At 49.0% G+C, this 21037-nt stretch overlaps 1 protein-coding gene across 6 annotated transcripts in view; it reads right to left on the minus strand.

Moving 5' to 3' along the window:
- The window catches only part of FKBP15 (FKBP prolyl isomerase family member 15), a 2419492-nt gene that overhangs the window by 584358 nt on the left and 1814097 nt on the right, over positions 1–21037 (minus strand). For all 6 annotated transcript variants that reach the window (XM_069609812.1, XM_069609811.1, XM_069609809.1 and 3 more), the window contains one exon: positions 17612–17764. In XM_069609812.1, coding sequence (XP_069465913.1) covers positions 17612–17764 — 153 coding nt within the window. The remainder of the gene's footprint in view (positions 1–17611; positions 17765–21037) is intronic.

Raw genomic sequence — 21037 nt, forward strand, 5'->3', positions numbered from 1 at the left:
GAGGCATCCGTGGTCACTGTCTCCTGGTGGTCTGGGGTCTGGAAGTCCATGCCCGCCATCAGATGCGCGCGGATGCCCCACCACCGGACCGCTCGGCGGAAACTCTCGTCGAGTGTGATCCTCTCCTCGAAGCCGCCCGTCGTTTGGATCCAGCGCGCGTCCAGGAACTCCTGCAACGGGCGCATCCGGAGCCTGCACATGGGAATGAGGTAGATGCAAGAAGACATCATTCCGAGGAGGGACTTGATGGACCTCACCTTGGCCGCGTCGGAAACCAACATCCGCTGTACCTTGCCCAGGATGGACCTGGTCCTTTCCTCCGACGGGGAGGCCAGAAGGGACACTGTCGAGCTTCGCTCCCAGAAACAGTGCGTTTTGCGCGGGTACCAGGTGGGACTTGGCGTAGTTCACGGAGAATCCCAGGTCCGTGAGAAGTTGGACGGTCCTTGCCGTGTGATCCACGGCGAGCTCTCTCGTCTTGGCTCGGATGAGCCAGTCGTCCAGGTAGGGGTAGACGTGGATCCCCTCGCGGCGCAGCTGCGCCGCCACCGGTGCAAGGCACTTGGTGAATACCCTGGGTGCCGACCGTAGTCCGAAGGGGAGGGCTTTGAACTGGTAGTGACGCCCTTGGACCACAAACCTGAGGAATTTTCGGTGCCCCTTTAGGATGGGAATATGGAAGTAGGCATCCTCCAAATCCAACGACGACAGGAAGTCTCCTTCCTCCAGCTGACCCAGGACGTGCTGGAGGGTGACCATCCGGAACTTTTGCGCCTTGATGAACTTGTTCAGACGTCGCAGGTCCAGGATGGGGCGCCATCCCCCCGTCTTCTTCTTCACGAGGAAGTATCTCGAGTAAACTCCGGAGCCCCGAAGCCTCTTTGGGACGAGTTCGATGGCGCCCTTCCTGAGCATCGCCTTTACCTCCAGGAGAAGTTGAGGGACGTGAAGTTCTTTCCTGGCCACGGGGGGGACGCGCGGACACCTTCTTTGAAACTCGAGCGCGTGGCCCCGGGCCAAGGCGTCCAGCACCCAACGGTCGGTGGAGATGGACTCCCACACGCTGACGAAGCTCGCCAGCCGGCCTCCCACCGGGGTGCTTCGGTGGGGGCCCGACCCCACGGCCGGTTCAATCCTGCTTCGACGAGGCTTTGCCACCTTGACCTCCTTGGCGACGACGGCGGGGTCCGCCAGACTTGCCTCGTCCTCTGTAGGCCTCCTGAGCCAACGAGCGGGCCGCTTGACGGTAGGTGGAGAAACCGCCGCCGGAACTTTTGGAGGCGCCCTTGCCTCCGCTGCTCCGAAAGGGCGTCCGTCGTTGTTGCAGAACTCCAAGGGCCCGGGCCGTCTCGGTGTCCGCTTTAATGGCTTGAAGGGAATCGTCCACTGTTTTCCCAAACAGATTGTTCCCATCGAAGGGCATGTCCAGGACTCTGGTCTGAACGTCTTGACGGAAGTCCGTAGCCTTGAGCCATCCACGCCGCCTAAGGCAAACGCTGTTGCCCAACTGGCGGAACCCAGTGTCGGCGATGTCCGTCGCAACGGTAATGGCGTGGTCCGAAGCCACCTCACCTTCCTGCAGGATCTCCAGGGCCTCTGCCCTCTTGTCGTCCGGCAAGAAGTCCAGCAGGGGAGCCAGTTTGTACCAGAGCTCCCTGTCGTAGCGGGCCACGATAGCCAAGGCGTTGGCCGCTTTAATCGTCGTCGCCGCAGACGAGATTACTCTGCGTCCCATAGCGTCCAATTTCTTTCCCTCGCCGTCCGGTGGGGAAGTCGATGTGGAGGCCGCACCCCCCCCCGCTTTTTTCCTGGCCGCCGCGGAGACGACGGAGTCCGGGGTGGGCTGCGCCCGGAGGCACAGGGGGGCCGTGTCCGGGACCCGGTACTTCTTCTCGTACCGGTCTCTTCTAGCTGGCGTCGTGGAAGGGTTCTTGAGGAGGGTGAGGCCCTCATCCCAAATGTCGTCCAATAGAGGCACTGAGAGGACCGTCTTCCTCTTGGCCTCGCGCCGCTGATAAAGGAAGCCTTCCTTCTTCTTCTCCTCAGGGCAGAGTTGGAAAAGCTCGGATGCCCTGGTGATCATGGAGTGGAACGATCCAATCTCATCGGGCGGAGAAGCCCTGGTGGGAGGCGACGACGGTACATCCTCGTCGTATACCTCGTCGTCCGTACCCGTCGCTGCCGTGTCAGTCCCCGTATCATCCCCTCGGGTGGACGGGGAGGAGGGCTGGAAGGGGCGCGACGGCTGAAAAGGAGGCGGAGGGTGGATCCTTCTTTTCTTGGTAGGGGGAACACCAGAAGGTCCCGGTTCTGGGTCCCCCGACGGGAGAGGTTCCGTCGGCAACGGTAGTCTCGTCCTTAACTCTGAGCATAAGGACTGTATAGCCAACAAAATGGCCGCCGAGTTGTCTCGCGGCGCTGGCAGAGGGGAATCCGACGGGCGATCAGGGGCCCCGTCGGTACCCTCGACGATGTCATCGTCACCTGCGTCGGGATCCATCCCGACGGGTCGGTCTCCTTCCACGCCGAGGCCGTGGCTTAAGACTTCGACCAGCTCCTCCTCCGAGGTTGAGGCCGAATCTACGACGATGCCCTGCCCCCCCTTTTTCTTCCCCACGGGGGATTTCACGGGGGTCCTATCGATGGGCACAAAAGAGGACTCCCTCCGAGGTGGCAGGGAGACTCTGAGCCCCGAGGTCGCCACCACTGGTGTAGCCTCCAAAGGCTGAGCCAGGGCTGCCGCGACAGTTTCGATAGAGGGCTTGGCCGGATGGATTAAGGCCTTCACCACCTTAGGTGCGCTCACCGCCTTATCCTTGAGGGGGGGGGACACTGCCTCGCTCCCCCTCCGCCTTCGAGCTCTACCGGGGCCTCTCCAGGAGCTTCGCCGGGTGCTCGGCCTTCCTCTTACCCGACCCAGAGCGTTGGCTCGTAGTTGATGGTGCCGGGGAGGGTGCGCCCTGCCTGGCGCCCGTAGAGCCCGACCGTTCGGCGCTCCCGGTGCCAGCGGACTCGCGGTGCTTGGCCTTATGTTGGACCCCCGTCGCCGGGGCGTCCTCAAAGGTCTTAGAAGACCGCTCGGCTTTCTTCCTCTTCTTCTCGCCGGACGGGCTCTTCCCTTCCAGCCAGTTGGCGAGACGTTGATGGCGGTCCTTCATAGTCCGCTCCGACATGTTGCCGCAAAACGCACAGTCCTTCTCCACGTGCGTCTTGTCCTCATGTAAGCAGTAGAGACAAAAGGAGTGTTCGTCCTCCTTAAAGACGTTCTGCAGCTGGCATCCAGGGCAGACCCTGAACAGCTTTCCGGGCGTCGAGCTTCCCTTCTCCTGGGCCATGACCGGGCCTGAGAAACTTCTGGAGTCCTCCAAAAGCGTAGCTCGACGAAATCTTCACCCTTGAGGGGCGCAGACGAATCCGACACGGGTCCCCGTTGATCGGATGGAGAATCGGTGGAGCTTGAGGCTCTTTTTGACCGAAAAAACGAAGTTTTGAGAAAAAACGTGAAAAAAATAGCACTAACGCTCGAGAGCAATAGCACGAGGATCCCAACACATGAACGTGCGGTAAAAATCTGAAGATGGCTGCCAGAGGCGGTGCTTAGGTAGAGGGCAGTCATTGGCTGTGGTCAGTATGACGCAGAGACCAGTGATTGGTTATTACTACGAAAGACAGATCAGAAACGAAACTGATACTGGTTTTTTCTTTACCGAGGATTCCCAGCCTGACGACGGGGAATATTCCTGAGCATGTGAATCCATGCCAGACCCCATGCTGGAGAAATATGGATTTTAAAATATAGAATTAGAGAAAGAGCGAGAGAGAGCATGAGAGAGGGACTCTCATGGATGATCTTCTGCTCTTCATGGCATCATGCATTAAAATGCAAAAGTGCAAAAGAGAAATAGCAAAATAAACGTGGTAGAAAAATATCTGTGGTCACCAACCCATCCTGGGCAACGTGTAATTGTAACTCAAAATATCCTTAACTGCACTCCACTTATTTAAAAATGCAAGACATCCACTAAGGGAGACATAGTCTGCCAGTACTGATAGTCTTAGGGCTGATCAGTTTCTCCAGATGAATTAGCAAAAAGCAAGGGAAGTAATATGAATTAGCAAAAAGCAAGGGAAGTAAAGATAAGGGCTTTACATACCTCCAACAAATCAGGTCATCTGTCAAACAACAGCAGAAAGAAAGGGTGTCCCACAGAAGCATATGGTAGATCAGCAGAAAAAATAAAATCTTTAACAAATAGTTACAATAATTCTGAGTTTTACATTTGTGTATTATTTGATTCTATGTGAAGCACTTAGGCACTATATAAATACAAATAAAGTACAAACACAAAACAAATTCCTCACCTCTAGTACAAAACAGTATTATTGATACGAATGTATGCCATTTATTAGATATAGCACCTAGAGGGAGGAAACAGTGGTAACACTTAAACAATGCCTCGAGGTACACGAAAAGACAAAATAAAATCTGTCCTACAATACTAGACCCACAAGGTCTCAATAGAACCTAAACAAGGGATACAATAATGTACAATAAATCAGGGTTATATACCAGAAATCCAGTCTCGGTAGAAAACTCCACAGACCCAAGAGGAACACAGGCAAATGTCAATGTACAAGCAAATACATTCCAAAGTCACTTTGTAGGAGTTTGTAGCTGGCAAGTTCGTCAAAACACTGCAGCTATTGCAAAGATGCAAGCAGTTTTCTGTTCTACCCCACAGAGGTGGAAAATCCAGCAAGTAACCCCAGTGAGACCCTTGTGGAGAATTACAGTTCCAGGTTTGAGACCCCGGAAGCCCCATGAAGAAAGCAGCAGGATTCGGGACATGATAAATCAAAGGCTAACCAGGGTAGAAGGGGACCTGCAGGAACCGACTACCTTTGACCCAGGGGATCCCGGAGGATAAATACTAAAAATAACCCACCAGCCCAGGACCCAGAGGCAAATATTCCCTGTACCAGGTTTGGAGAACTTGGCTAAGTCATACATGGTAAGTGCAATCATTTTGTAGGTCATGTTACAGAAATTGGTCCCCCGATGACTTGAAACTCGACACAAATCACACAAAAGAAGAAAGATCAGCCTTCTAAAGGAGGTGTGGGGGTGGGTGGGGGGGGGGGGGTAAGGGAGGACACCAGTCAGGAGTGAAAGCAATGCCGGAGAAGGCAACAAGAAGACTAGAGAAACCTTACCAGGCTGATGCAGACAGCTCAATGGGAAAAGTGGTGCAGCCAGCAGTAAATGGTCCCATGGTGGAGGCAACAGAAGAGGCAGCCCAAGACATCCCAGACAGAGAGCAGAAATTGGGTAACAGTGTTCCATTACACTTCTGAAAGACTAAGGGTTTACACCTTGGGTCACTATGACAAGGAGGCCCGGACGAGAAGACAGTGGAAAATTGCCCAAAAACATTCCAAGCATATGACATCTAACCCATTCAGTGAAGATGACTGGGGAGGACGGCAACAGATAGCTCAGGATACAAAGCCTAGCCAGTAAGGCCAAACGTATTCCCAGAGGTTCAGCAGCAGAATTGCATGGCAACACCCTCCAGCATGCAATTAAGTAAATGTACAAAATTCCAGCAGAGTTGAGGAATGCATAGGGTGCCTCCTAGACAAATCAAATCACACAAAAGGCAGTCTCCCAAAGCTTTTGGTGGCCAGTCAGTCTAGCCATAAAAACCACCAAACACTCAGGTCCAGCTCCACACTGTGCATTTGCCTGCTTAGTGCAAGGGACTAGTGTAAACTCCAGCCCAAACCACTACAAAGAGTGCGGTGCTGGGCTTAGAGCGAGATCATGTTTGCACAATGGCAAACAAAATAGTCGAGAGAAGGACTTGAAAAATGCTTTAGTACGCCAATGGCTATCATAATTCTACATTGGGCTACTAATGCAGCAAAATCGACTAAAGCCCTGGTAAAGCCAAGACTACAATGCAACTACCTTCGTTTTCGGTCATTGCACCATTGTAGGGTGATATAATCACTTTTGACCCAGAATAGGGTGCTTTAAAAGCACCCCTGCTATAGAAGCCATATGGGCTATCATAGGAGAACATGGCAAAGGGTTGCATTGGCAGGTGGGGCTTACATAAAAGTCCTTCTGACAACTAAAATAAATCAAAGATCTTAGAAAAATGAAGGGATGTTGATTGAGGTATCTGCCAGAAACTTGATCCAGCTCAAACTGGATTCTATTAATTCAGAGAATCTGGTGGGGGGATTTATTCACAGGCCCAAAATGAGAGGTTCTGAAGAGAACTATCCAAAGGTGGAAGACAATGTCCACCTAGTTAGACAAAAACTCTCTCAGTTGGTAATGCAGAAGAGCAGTCAGGCTTCACTCTTAGTGGGTTTGGGGTGGGCTGGTAGATAGGTTCAGTAAGACCCAATAGAATACATAAGAGGGGACATGACACAGATAGAACAAACATTAGACATACCCTCTATTATATTTCTCCTTTCCTCCCATCTCATCCTCTCTACACCCTCAGGCCAAGCCAACTCCAGCACTGCCACCTACCTTCTCGGTTATCCGAAACATGGAGCTTATGTCAGTTGTGTCTTTTGCCGCCACTTCCTCACCCCCTGCCCCTTGGCTGACTCACACCCTGACACAGTCCTTTCCATGCTCCACTCTGCTATACCTGATACTCTCGATGTTCTTTCCCCTGTCACGAGGATCCGATTGAAGCCCAAAGCCAAGTGCAACTCTTGGTTCGAATCAGACCTCGTCACTCTTAAACGCAAGTGCAGGATGGCTGAGAGGAAATGGTGTGCTTCTGGTACATCCTCTGACAAACTGGCCTGCCGCCTGCTCCAAAGGCAATACTGGCTCTCCCTCCGCACCAAGAAGAGAGCCCACATCCAAGCCCGTGTCTTTGCCGCATCTAACAACTTGGCCGAATTCTTTACAATCTGCAAGGAGCTGGCCAATCCTGCTGCAGTCTACCTCTCCTGTCCCCTCCCAGGCCTTCTGCACGGCCCTGGCTTCTCATTTCATCTCCAAAACTCAGGACATCCTGTCCTCTCTCTGCTTCCTCTCCCCCTCCTCCCTCTACTTCCTGCTCTTCCTCTGGCCCTTCTTCGACCACCTCTCCTCCCTCCTCTGCTTTTCCCCTGTTCTCCTCAGACGAGGTTTCTAGACAAGTCTGATCTATGAAAGTCTCGTCAAAACAGGTACACCCCTGTTTCTCCAAAACCATCAAGGACCACAGTGACACCCTGTCTCCTGCTCTGGCTGATTTCTGCAACCACTCCTTCACCACTGGAGTCTTCCCCTGCCCCCTGAAGCATTCCCTTGTGCACCCTCTTCTTAAAAAACCCTCTGCCGACCCTTTCTGCCCGGCTAACTATCATCCTATGTCCATCAATCATTTCCTAGGCAAACTCCTGGAAAAGCTGGCCATCTCCTAGCTCAATCTTCACTCTGAATCTGTTGGTTGTCTCCATGATCATCAGTCTGGCTTCAGAGCTGCCAGAAGCATGGAAACTGCCCTCCTGAAGATCTGTGAAGACCTGCTCTTTAACCTTGATCCCAACACTCCGTGTCCTCATCCTACTTGATGTCTCTTCTGCCTTTAACACAGTCAACAATGCCATCCTGCTCAACCGTCTCTGTGATAACCTGGGTATCACTGATCAGGCCCTGGCTTGGCTGACCTCCTTCCTCTCTGACCGACCCTCCTAGGTCCAACTTTGGTCCTTCCTCTCCTCTATCTCCATCTTTGGTGTTCCCCAGGGGTCTAACCTCTCTCCCTGGCTGTTCAACCAATACTTGGCACTTCTTGCCCACCGCATTGCTGCTCTCTGCCCCAACTTTCAGTGCAATGCGGATGACACTACGCTCATTTTCAGGCTCCCTTCTGCCACTTCTTCTCCCTCACTCATCTCCGACTGTCTGCCATCCAGGAGTGGTGTGCCGCCAATGCTCTCTGCCTTAATGCCAGTAAGACCGAGATTCTCCTGATTGGCACACCTACGCCCTCCTTTCCTGTCACTCTCTGGCCGGCCTCTATTGTCCCTCATCCTGCACGGGGGTCATTTTCGACTCCACACTTTCCTTCTCTCCTCACATCTCTGAGATCTCCAAGAAGTCACATTACCAGCTGCACATCCTCAGAGGTATTCTTCCTTTCCTCTCCTTCCCCCAGTAGCTCACTGTCTCCAGACCGCTGGTTCTCTCTAGGCTGGACTACTGCAACAGCCTCTTTCTAAATCTGCCTGCCTCTACTCTCCACCCTATGCAACTCATTCAAAACAGCACTGTGAGACTTGTCCTTGGCCTCAAGCCCAGGGATCGTATCCTCCAGGGTTGAAATCTCTGCACTGGCTCCCAGTGGCGGTGAGGATTAAGTTCAAAACCCTCTGCATTGTCAACAATGCCTTCTGGGGCCTCAATACCTTCAACTCTCTCTTCCTAAATATCTTCCTTCTCTGGCTCTTCGCTAATCTGTCTCCAACTCCCTCAGGGTTAGTCACTTCTCCAAGCAGCAAGCTGGTGGTATATCTCTCTCTTCTGCTGGGGCCTCCCCCTGGAACAGCCTCCCTGCCTCTCCGAAACTTGGAGAACCATCTCCGGTTCCGGAAGCACCTCAAGACCTTCCTCTTTGCTTCTGCTTTCTCTCCTACTCTCCCCTTCTCCCCTGCTGATCTCCTGGCTGAATCTGAAACTGCACTGGTTTACCTGGCTACCCTCTGATCTCGGGCCCAGGTCTCCTCCCCGCCAGCTGCACACCTGCACTGCCACCCTAGTATCCCTTGCACTCAGTGACTGTTTCTGTATCCCTACAGCCCCTACTAGCAATTGACACCCGATGTCTGCACTTACCCTTGCAATTGCCACCAGCTGGCAGCATTTTATTATTTATTGTCTTATTTATTTTACTGTTATCCTATGCACTGTACTGCCCCCCGCTCTTCCCCCGTACTTTTCCCCTTCCCACCTCCCCTGCACTTGCGCAATCTCAATGTCACCTGGCCTAGTAGGATCACTGTCTCTGTCTTCCCTCTGTTTCCCCTTGCTTGCCTCGTCCCTCCTTGAAACACTTGTGTATAGGCGCGTTATAAATGCCATATCATATCATTACACATAAGCCACAAGAAGTTTAAATAAGTACTAGGGAATATACAAGAGCTAGGGAGTATATTTATAAAACAATGAGCCCAAAGCAAAACCCTTCTCAGTCCTGAAGCCAGGATAATTAGAGTGTGGCAAAATCCCCAACACTATCTAATGCTAAAGAAGAAGGTGAAATGGGATTCCTAGACAAATACATACAGAGTCATGCCCTTTTAGTCAAAAGATGGGATGAACAATGCTATTCTCCTACCCCACAGCTGCTGTATTAGAACAATCACAACAAGGAATTATTACCACACAACTGAAAGATAATCGAGGAAAAAGGGTAAAAACACATGACCAGATCACAATAGTCAGTAGTAAGGTTATTAGAAACAAGCTTGCACATCATTGTGCCTTAACAGGTTATAATGGACTTAAAATCCCATACAGAAAACAAGTGATACAATTGTTATATTATACTCAACAAGTGAGCTGCAGTAATTTAGAATTTAAAAAAGGATGTAAATCACTGATATCTTCTAAATACACCTAACTGTCCTGATATTTGAGGATGCCAAAGGGCACTAAAGAAACATATTACTGTCCACCTGAGTACTTGCGAGTTTCCACAGTTCGCACAGTGAACAATAGGACCAATAGCCTTGCCACTGCTTTGGGGAAACATAAGTTAAGATCTTTCTTTTACACCGCAGGTGCATCAGAATGGGCAACAAGCCAAACGGTACGCCCAAGGAGATACACAAGAAGAGATCCATCCCAGGTTTCGAGAACCAGCAGGCCAGGAAGCGCTGGTTGCCAAGGGAACACCATTTTATGGAAATTGTGGTAGAAGGGCACCTCAAAACACTACCACTCCCAGAGGCTGTGGACCCTTTGATGAAGAACCTAAAGAATAATTCAGTTCCCCAGGACAGAGGTACACGTACTCACAAATGTGGGTGGTTCGACGCAGGGGTTGCGGGGCAACGGAGTTTGAGTGCCAAATATAGTCTGTGTTAGTCATGATTCGGGCTTCAGGCTTGAATTAACTCAAACATCCCTCCCCCATCAAGGAACCCAGCAACTGGGTGTGCAGTATTGTGCTGTGCTAAAATAAACAGCCCTTTCCCCTTCCAGGAAAGTTAACTCTGGGTGTTTCACATTCTGGTAACTATGGCATTGTTGCAGGGTCTCTCTAGGCTCCCAACTAGATCCCTCAACTCCTCGCGAGGCGTGCTGTTCATTTTAGTTACTTGTTCGCCTCCTGCTTCTTCTTTTGTTGTCATCGCGGCCCTCCTCCTCCACATGCACATTCTGAGTTGTGTGGCACAGGACTGTGCATCTGTGTCTCTTCTTCTCTCAGGCACTTCTCCACCTACCTCCTTCGCACCCCCTATGGTGCTCTATGTGTCATCCATCCTCTCTATCTCCTACCCTATCCCTCTCACTAAGTCTGGAAGGAAAAGTTCAAGAGGGATAGCCTGGTCTCCAACCCAGGCCTCCCTATTGCTGATATGATAAAGATATATGATAGGTTATTTATAACGCGTTTAATACCCAGAGATTTCTAAGCGCAAACCCGGGGATCGAACTTGTGGTGTTCCGTGTCATCTTGCTTCCAAGGCGAGCACATTACCGCTGAGCTATCCTCCCTGATACATCAGTGTTTCCTCCAGACAGACTCCCACCGACATCCTCCTTGTCATCCCCTCCCCAGACCTATGGACCTTCATATGTTTCTCTCCTCTCTCCTTTTTCTTCCTCTCCTATTAACGGTAGGAGCCCCTCCTGGCCCACTTCCACTCGTCCAAGACCATCATTCATGTCTATCTGAATGGCACCATCTTGGTTCAGGGCCCTCAGCCCACTCTCCACCTTTTTGGTAGGCGTTTCTTGTGTCTTATGAACTTCCTCCCTTCTCCTGCTACTCCTTCTGCCACCTCTCTGGCACCCTCATCTTCCTCCTCTGCCGAACCTTGGGCCCCTATACCACCCCCACAGGGTGTACCTCAAGCCTGTACCCCTCCACGGAAGTCTTTCAAATGTGGCAACCTACTCCATGTCGATACTCTCAACTCTCGTTCTGCTGTCAAACACTCCTCTGACATCTGTCACCTCCTCGAAGAACTCGACCTAGAAGTCCTTGCTCTCACCGAGACGTGGTTTATCACCAGTTAAGTCACATGTTTTGACACACTCCTCCCTGTGGGCTACAAGATCCTCTCCGAACCCAGAACCAACCGTCCTGGAGGTGGAGTAGCCATGATCTTTCCAGAGTGGGTCCCAACCTCTGTTATCTCTGTGCAGGCCTACTCCTTCTTTGAATGCCTGGTCTGCAGGCTCTCGATCTCTCCTGCCTTCTCCCTAAATGTGGCCACCATCTACAGGCAACTTGGCAAGGTCGCCCTCTTACTCTCTGGATGGGCCGACCTCTCCTCTTCTCTCTTTGCCTCTACCTCTCAACCTCTCCTCCTCAGAGATAGATCTCAACATCCACCTGGATGCTCCTAATCCCTCCTTTGGGCTTTTCCGCAAGCTCCGAGACACTCTTTCTCTTTACATTGGGTCCTCTGGCCCGATACACTCTGGCGGACATACTTTGGATGTTCTCATCACCTCAGACATCCCCCCTATCTAACCCTCTCACCACTCCTCTCTTGGACTGACCACTTTCTACTCTCCTCTCATCTGAAACTCTCTATCCCTCAGGCAAAGCCCCCTCCAGCACTGCCACCTACCTTCTCGGTCCTTTGTACCATGAAGTGTGTGTCAGTGGATGCCTTTGCCTCAATTTTCTCTGCTCCTCCTGCGGCTGACTCACACCATGACACAGCCCTTTCTAATCTGAATTTTTATATTTCCAACACCATGGACATCCTTGCCCCCGTCATAAGAATCAGACTGAAGCCTGCCTTCAAGGGCAACTTCTGGTACGATTCTGTCCTCGCTGTCCTGAAATGCAAGTGCAGGGTGGCTGAGAGGAAGTGGAGGGGCTTCGGGTGCATCCTCTGAGAAACTAGCCTGTCGCAGGCTCCAAAGAAACTACAGACTCTGTCCTGTACAAGAAGAGAGCACACCTTCAAGCCTGCGTCTCTGCGGCCTCTAACAGCACGGCCAAACTCTTTAAAATCTGCAAGGAACTGGTCAATCCTACTGCAGTCTCTACCTCTCATGTGCACTCCCAGGCCCCCTTTAAGGCTCTGGCTTCTCACTTTTCCACTAAAACCCAGGACATCCTGTCCTCTATCTTCTCTTCCTCTCCCTTTGTCGGCCCCATTTTGGTCATCTCTCCCTCTCCTCCTCCTTTCTCCTCTTCCTCTCTGACAATACCCGACAAGGTTTCTAGACAAGTCCGGTCTATGGAAGTGTTGTCCAAACAGGTGCTCCTCCAGAACATCAAGTACCATATTGACACCCACGTTCCAGCCTTGGCCGATTTCTGCAAATCACTCTTTCGCCACTGGAACTTTACCCTCTCCCCTTAAGACTCCCTTATGCACCCCCTCCTCAAGAAGCCGTCTGCCGATACTACCGGCCCGGCAAACTATCGCCGATCTCCATCACCCCTTTCCTGGGCAAACTCTTGGAAAAGCTGTCCATCTCCCAGCATACTCTCCACACTGAATCTGTTGGTTCCCTTCATGACCCTCAGTCTGGCTTCAGAGCAGCCAGAGGCACGGAAACTGCTCCATGAACACCCATGAAGATCAGCACTCAAACCTTGATTCCAGTAGTCCTTCTGTCTTTGTTCTCCTTGATCATTTCTCTGCTTTCGACATGGTCAACCACGCCATCCTGATCAATTGACTCAGTGAGAACCTGGGCATCATGGATCAGGCCCTGGATTGGTTGACCTCCTTCCTCTTGGACCACCCCTCCCAGGTACAACTTGGTCCCTTCTCTCTCGCTCTACATGTGGCGTTCCCCAGGGCTCTATCCTCTCACCCTGGTTTTTCAACCTCAACGTGGACCCTTTGACCAACCTGATCCCTACCGTCTCCTCTAACTTTCAGTGTTATGCAGATGACACTCAGCTTTCCTTCAGGCTCCCCTCAGCCTTCTCCCCTCTCTCGCTCATTGCTGACTGTCTATCCGCGATTCAGGATTGGTGCACCTCCAACAATCTCTGCCTTAATGCCAGTAGGACGGAGAGCGTTCTGATTGGGAACCCTGCTCCTGCTTTCCCTCTCTCACTCTGGCCGCCCGCCATGGGCCCTCTTCCTTCGCCTTCCTGTAAGGCAAAAAACCTTGCTATCATCTTCGACTCTACTCTCTCTTTCTCTCCTCACATCTCGGAGGTTGTCAACAAGTCCCACTACCAGCTGCACATCCTCAAAGGGACTCTTACCTTTCTCACTTTCTCACAAAAGCTCACCGTTTCCAGAGCCCTGGTTCTCTCTAGCCTGGACAACTGCAACAGTCTCTTTCTCAATCTGCCTACCTCTACTTTTCACCCTCTGCAACTAATTCAGAACAGGACTGTATGACTTATCCTTAGCTTCAAACCCAGGGACCGTACCTCCCCAGCCCTGAAATCTCTCCACTGGCTCCCGGGGGCTGCAAGGATCAAGTTCAAGACCTGTTGCATTGTCCAAAAGGCTTTCTGGTGCCGGGGCCCGCACTACATCCAATGCTCTCTTCCAAAAAAACGTCCTTCTCGAGCCCTTCGCTCAGCTAGCTAGAACTCTCGAAGGGTCAGATGCTTCTCCATTCAGAGAGTGGGGGGTAGATCTCTCTCCTCTGCAGGTGCCTGTCTCTGGAATGATCTCCCGCCGCTGTCAAACTTGAGCCGGACCACCTGATGTTCCAGAAGCAGCTCAAAACTTTACTGTTCTCCTCTGCTTTCTCTTTCTCTCCCTAACCTGCTGACCTACCTGCCTGCTGTACCAACTGGTTGCTTGGCTACCCCTCAGAGTCTCACTGGGTACCAAGCTCTTTCTTGATCAGTCACCCCTGCACTGCCTCCGGGCCTACCACGCACTTGGAGGCTAGAACTGTAACCCTACAGTCTCCTTGGACTACCTAGTAAGATCTTTTGTCTTGTCCTCCCTTTGTCTTCCCTCCCTTGTATTGTCACGCCTAGAAACACTTGTGTACAGGCACGCTATAAATGACTTATCATATCATCTCATATAATAACTCAAAGGAGCAACAAACAGGACACACCTGGGAGGATGAACCATAGGGCAGAAGCACCAATAGCCATAAAATCCTTCCTGGTCTGTTTAGACAAAAAGGCGCCCCAAAACAAAAACACTGGGAGCCGGGCTTAAAACATTGATAAGTAGTCCAATGGTTATGATATCCATCTATCTAAATTTTTGTATTGCGCCACCAACCCATAGGCCTCAGGGCGCTCACAAGAGGAGGAAAGGGACAAAAACAACAGAAAACAATATCAGACAAGGAGAACGAAAAGACATGAAAACTGGTGAAATCTAAACCTCATAAAGACCAGCAGAATGAGGAAGAAGATAACGGAGAACTGATTTCAAGTACCGAGAGAGCTACGCTAAGAGGACAGAAGAGGACCTATCCTTTATCAAACAGGAAGGTCTTCAATTTCTTTTTGAAGATAGGCAGAGACTCACTATTAGAGAGGTATTTAGGGAGAGCATTCCAGAGAGCTGGAGCCCAAGAGTCAAAGCTAATATCCCCAAATCTTTTCAGGATAGATGGGGGCTGAACCAAGACGGTGTTGCTACTTGAGCGCAAGAAACGGGTGACAGGTTTCTTTTTGATCCTGGTAGCGAGATAGGATGGAGCTTGGCCATGAAGGCATTTAAACACAGTAGTAAGGCCTTTGTGGTGTAAGCGCTGTTTCACAGGGAGCCAATGAAGGCTACGCCTGGCGTCAGAGACGTGCATGTTGCGCTTAAGGCCCATTACTGCGCGTGCTGCGTTGTTTTGTATGATCTGCAAGGTTTTGATGTTGGCCTGGGAGGTACCGATCATTAGACTGTTACAATAATCGAGCTTGCAGTTTACAATGGCAGCTGCAATCACAGCAAGGTTCTCTATAGACAGATAAGGAAGGATCTGCCATAAAAGTTGAATATAATAATGACACGAGGATTTGAGATAATTGGCCTGGCGGGTGAAAGATAGCTGCGGGTCAAAGTAAACTCCTAAGGTCTTTACGGACTGAGATACAGGAATTGTATGTTGGCCAATCAGAAAGTTGTCATATTTTGTGTCAAGTTTCTTCAGATTTTTCTGGGTACCTAAAATCAACAGTTCAGTTTTTGCATTGTTGAGGGCCAGTGAGTTTAGAGCCATCCACTTCTGGATTTCAGTAAAGATGGAGTTGATGTGCTCAGCATCTTTTTGATACTCACCAGTGAGTTTAATAACAACCTGCGTGTCGTCAGCATAATTGGCAAAATAAATGCCTAGGGCTGACAGAAGAGCGCAGAGAAGACGAGAGTAGATGTTAAAGAGAAGAGGCGAAAGACATGAGCCCTGTGGAACACCACATAATAGTAGGGATGCCATGGAGTGAGCATTATCCTTAGTAACTCTCATGTTCCGTGGTCCCAAAAAAGATTTGAACCAGGCAGAAGCTTCAGGGGAACATTTGCCAATTGTGATTAGTCTATCCGCCAGTAGTTGATGATCGACTAAATCGAACGCAGGTATATATATATAGATATAGGTGCATTTGGCTGCTATGTCAAAAAAAAAAGACCACATCCCTGGTAAAGCCAAAACATAATCGGAGCTGCCACCATCCTAATCCACAATACACTTTCAAAGTAACAGAATGATCTTGCGACCACAACGAGAAACTAAAAAAGATAAACTGTTCAGGTAGCTATATGGGCTATTAGTACCCGGCGAGGGACAATCATATTGTTACAATCAATCTGATTGGCCCTCGCCGGGTCGTTACCCGGCCGGGTAAGACTTATCTTTGGGAGGGACGTGCGCCGCATTCTCGCCGTTTCTTTACTTTCTCTGTCTGGCCATCATGGACAAGGAGAAGGGAATATGCGTAGATCCTTTGGCAAGATCCATGTCGGCCACTTTATTCTTTTTTTTGTTTAAATGGCGGCAATGGGCACCACGCACTCCATTCTCCGCGATCTCTGGCGGGCATTTCCTTCTCGAGTTGAGAAACGGTCGCAACACTATGTCTCAACTCAAGAAAAATTGCTATTAGTACCCTGTTACAACGTGCCCGGTACTAATAGCAATAGAACCCTTGGAGGGTGGGCATTACCTGTCGGGTAATGCCCCCAGGGCTATGTTAAAGCCCTCACTTCACTTGGGCTTCTAACTATTGGCTGGGGGCATTAACCTACCATTAATGCCCCCCCACCCATTCCTCGGGTTCTATTGCTTCAAAAAGGGCAGCACACCGAAGAAGGGTTGCATTGCAGGGGTACTTCAGTAGAAGGTTTTATGAAAACACAATGAAAGTAAAAACACAAATAAGTCAGCAAAATGAGTTTGGGAATCAGAGGTTTGTTGGGGAGCCAGAAAGCCCAAAATGAAATTCTGCTACAACGAAAGGCTTTGTGAGCTGAGTCACTGCTCACGTAAGCAAGAGGCCAAAGATGAAACCAACAAGAAGGACCAAAAAGCAATGACTAGGTTACACTACCATGTATGTCAGCCAGCCATTTTAATCCTCTCAGGGGGCACATAGCTACCAATGTGGTAAAATGACAACAAAACTGCAGTGCAGTGTCTAAATATAATAAGAATTTCCATCGGCATTTCCATCAAACACAATGCCTGGGTGAGTAAGCTAACATGGAATGAAATGGGTTTTGGTATGCGCTTGCATATGTAGCTTTTTGGGCTACCAATGTAACCCCCATACAATGCAGTTCCAAGTGAGGCTTTAGGGAAAGCCTTACAGGAGAAAAAAAGGTTATCACAGAGAAAAAGTCAGCACAGCAGAAGGAGTCTTACTCAAGTGAGACAGGACCACGTTCTACCCTAACACAGAGGAACGTAATTGATTTGATTTATCTGTATTTCCTATGTGTATGGTAGATCACAGAGGAATAGCCTTCAGATTCCGCTCGTGTGCTAAACGTTTTTGGTAGTATTTAAGTTCGCAGAATTTATTATATTTTTAGATGGTACCTTTGTATGCAAAGGAGGGAAAGGGCGGTCAATTATTTAGACTGCCCAAATTGCTTCTTCAGTGGAATGTTGTTCCACTTACCTCTAAGACAAAGTCCAATTTCTAATAAATTATAGATGTTATATATTGTAATATGATGCAAAGTAGTCCTAGATCCCTGGTAGGTGGTATTGGCACTGTGCAATAAATGTACAGGAGCAGATGGACCATGCATGGCTAAGCCTTCAACCAGAACCCCAGGGCTATTCCAGATAAGCATTGTCAGCAAATATGCAACAATAAATAGGAACAATCTTCGTTTACTCTCCCATCATTAAATATTCCATTTTCGCCCTAGTTTCCCTTCATTGTGCTTAAGTGTTCCCCCTAAAGGCTCAGACCTACTGTACTGTAGCTGTCAAAAGCAAACTATCCTGCTGTACCTTTTCTTCCAGCTGGGTGAGCTTCTGCTGCAGGGAGTCTCTCTGCTCACAAGCCTCTTGTAACTGTCTTATGTGTTGTTCCTTGGCAGATGCCAGCATGCGGTCACATTTCGACTGCCATTGGGATTCCAACTCAGCTTGCAAAAGTGATGCCTGTAGATGACAGAATCAGCATCAATTACTCAAATGCTGCCAGTCGCATGCTGATGAAAGACCGCATGAGACCAAAGCAGCCTCACAGATAAATCTCTAATGTGACAGCTCTTTGCACATTGCCTGATTTACTTTCTTTTCCTGTGCCATTCTATAAAAGTGTGTGAGAAGACTAGTTTTTATAGATGTTGTTATTCATGCTCACCTGTGACGCACCCAATACAGTGGAAAGAGGAGGTGGTGAGGACATGGTAGAGAGCTGGATGAAAAAATACTCTGAGTTTATAGAAGCCATTGGTATTCGCAGTGAAGAAATTGAATTCCTTACCTTTGGGATAACACTGCTCTCTGCCCAATTTATGTATTTTTCTCTAAAGCATGGGTGCATCCTTGAAACCACTAGACCCAATGTGCTCAACATGCCTGCAAGCATTGCCAGACTAATTCCATTTATCTGCATCCATATCAAGATCAAAGACCTACCCAGAGTGTGGATGGCTTTTCTGGATGAAAAGAGACTGAATTATGTGTTCAAGAGTATAGGCAATGAGTAAAGAGTACATAATGCAAGTTCAGAGCCCACTTCCTGATAAAAGTGTCTTCTATTTCAACACTCATGTCACAGTATAACATGGCTTCAAATGACTTATGAGACACTACAAATGTCACAATATTTAAATACCAACATGTATGTAGACTCCTTAAAAGGGTGTATTATTAAAGAAAATGTTACTTACCTTTGGTAAGGTTCTTTCTGATGGATGCTGTTAAGATGGATTTCCAAAATCAACCCTGGTGGTGGATTTTGGGAGGCCAACCTATTAAGGTGAAAAGGAAGACGCTGGAGTCTAGCCAAACCCAATTAAGGTAGGTAACAGAGCAGCAAGGTTTACTCTTTGGAGGGGTGTGACAGACATACAATGAGACACACAGAGCATTCCAATAATTCCACTAAGACAGAAGTATACACATATGCAATGATTTAGTAGGCCTTTAAAATACACACTAAGCAATGAAACATTCAGGTAAGTATTATTCCAGAACTACTATCAAACAGACATACATCCACAACTGGGGGCTCTAATTTGAAATCCTACACTTTACCTTAAAGACAGTTAAACAACATAATCATAATCAGAAGCAAGACTTTCAATAACTGTGTGTGTTAAAGAACGCTAAGAGGTCGCAAAAAAGTTGATTCAAAACCAGTAAACACAGGTAAGTAACCAAATTAGAAAAACATAGGTAAGACATATCTGAGCAATTTTAGAGTTAGCTCCTTAACTCTTAGTAAATCCAGCCCTGAGACGGAATGGGCTCTAGTGCCCTAGAGTCACCAGGTCCACAAGATATAATGCACAGGAAGGCTTACTATTGGATTAATGCCAGTGTTCCGAAAGTTTAGAAAAGTTCAGCTAAATATCTCTACCAGTCCCACCATGCTAGAGAAGGCCCTAGGGGATCCTCTCTACACCACCACTGATATAAGTCACACAAGGGAGAGATAAGGTCAGGACGTTACACCTATGTAACCGTGTGGAGTAGAGGGGAACAAAACAAGTATGGTAACTTACCCCTTTCACTTCTATTTCCCCAGAGACCACTTAAAAAGTTTCCGGAATATGTTGGGTCTGCCGACTTCTTTGGTTGGTCTGGTGGAGTTAGATGCAGAGGTCGCAGATACAAAGGTCGTTTTTGGGCGCTGAATTTAGTTCCGGTCAATCGTGGTACTTGTATTATGGTTCCAGAGACTGGTCTCCTTTGATACGAAATGAAGACGCCTGTGGAGTAGGAAACCTCCAGGGAGTGAAGGAGACCAGATTCAAAGGGAGTCACCATGGTCTGGCAGCAGCAGGCAATTTTCGGTTGGTAAACAAAGCAGCAGGCCCTGCGTGACTTGTTTGAACTGGAAGGCTGACCATACAGGAGCAGGCAACTTGTAGCACAAGTTGTAGATCCTACAGGTTTCTAAGGATGCACTCGGACAACTGCATCGAGGTAGCCCAGGAGAGAGCTCAACAGCTCACTGGGTGGCCCAGGGACACTTTCGAGGGCTTAGCAATCACAGATCTTCAAGCAGGGTTCGGGCAAAACTATTACCACCAGTCCAGGGGTCACAGTACTGAGGAGGGCTTTCTGGAGATCTATAAACCGGAGCAGAGCATTACTGGGACTTGGCTAGAGGCAAAGCTGGATGGATGTAATGGTCATCCTCAGGTCATCAGTGGGTTGCACTTCTTCGTAGGAGTCTTGGCTCCAACGATGATCTGCCAAAAGTCTGCAGGAATACTTCTTTTATGCAGGAATTGGGCCGGAGACGCACCAAGCCCATAAATGGTATCGCCACCATTCAAACTAGCAGGGGTTGTCCAAATATGGACAGCCTCTGGACAACACATCTGCCAGCAACAAACACACTTTGGCTTGGATGTGGACTGGAACCAGACTGTCCCAGCCCCCACATCCGGCCACACATAGACTGCCAATTTGCCTGCAAAATCTAGAAAATCCGGCCATAAGGACAGGAAGATGCCAAGGCAAAAGATGGCCAAAGATCAGGGAAAAATCACATGGCACGGCTGTTTTAGAGTATATGCTCTCTAAATAGCAGTATTTAGTCAAATGCAAAAGTGCATGAGACAATTAACAAGGAAATGGTCAAAAGGTATCCAATACTACTAGTTTCTAGCTAAGCAGAAGTATCAGAAATACAATTGTGGTGAGTAACCTATGCCTTCTGAGGCTTGTGGATCTGCTTAGAACACATGCTAAGCATAGATTAGCAAGCAGTATCTGGAGAAAGAGTTGGTTTGTGAGGAGGTACAGCGGCAAATTTATGTTTTAGTACTGGTTGTCCCACCTTTGAATCTGCTTCAGAATGTGTCTCAATGCTGTAGTGCTGAGTAAAAGTATGTATAGAACTCAAAGTAGCTGCTTTGTAAATAGCGTCTAAGGGGACGTTTGAAATAAAGGCTAAAGTAGCTCCTATACCTCTGGTAGAGTGAGCTCTTGGTGTGAAAGGTAGGGCCTTCTTTGATAGTGAATAGCACAGCTGTACGCATTTGACTAGCCATCTGGAGATGGCGTTTTTTGAAATGTGATCACCTTCTCTACCAGGTGCTATGGAAACAGAGCTGGTCCATTTTCCTTAGAGGTTTTGTTTACGTGGTTCAAGACTGCCCTCCTTACATCTAATGTATGGAAGTTTCTTTCAGTTGGGTTAGATGGATTTTGGAAAAAAGTAGGTAGTTCAATGGATTGGTTGACCTGGAA

This window comes from Ambystoma mexicanum, chromosome 8, assembly GCF_040938575.1.
Source record: "Ambystoma mexicanum isolate Mex_15411 chromosome 8, UKY_AmexF1_1, whole genome shotgun sequence".
Classification (NCBI taxonomy): Eukaryota; Metazoa; Chordata; class Amphibia; order Caudata; family Ambystomatidae; genus Ambystoma; species Ambystoma mexicanum.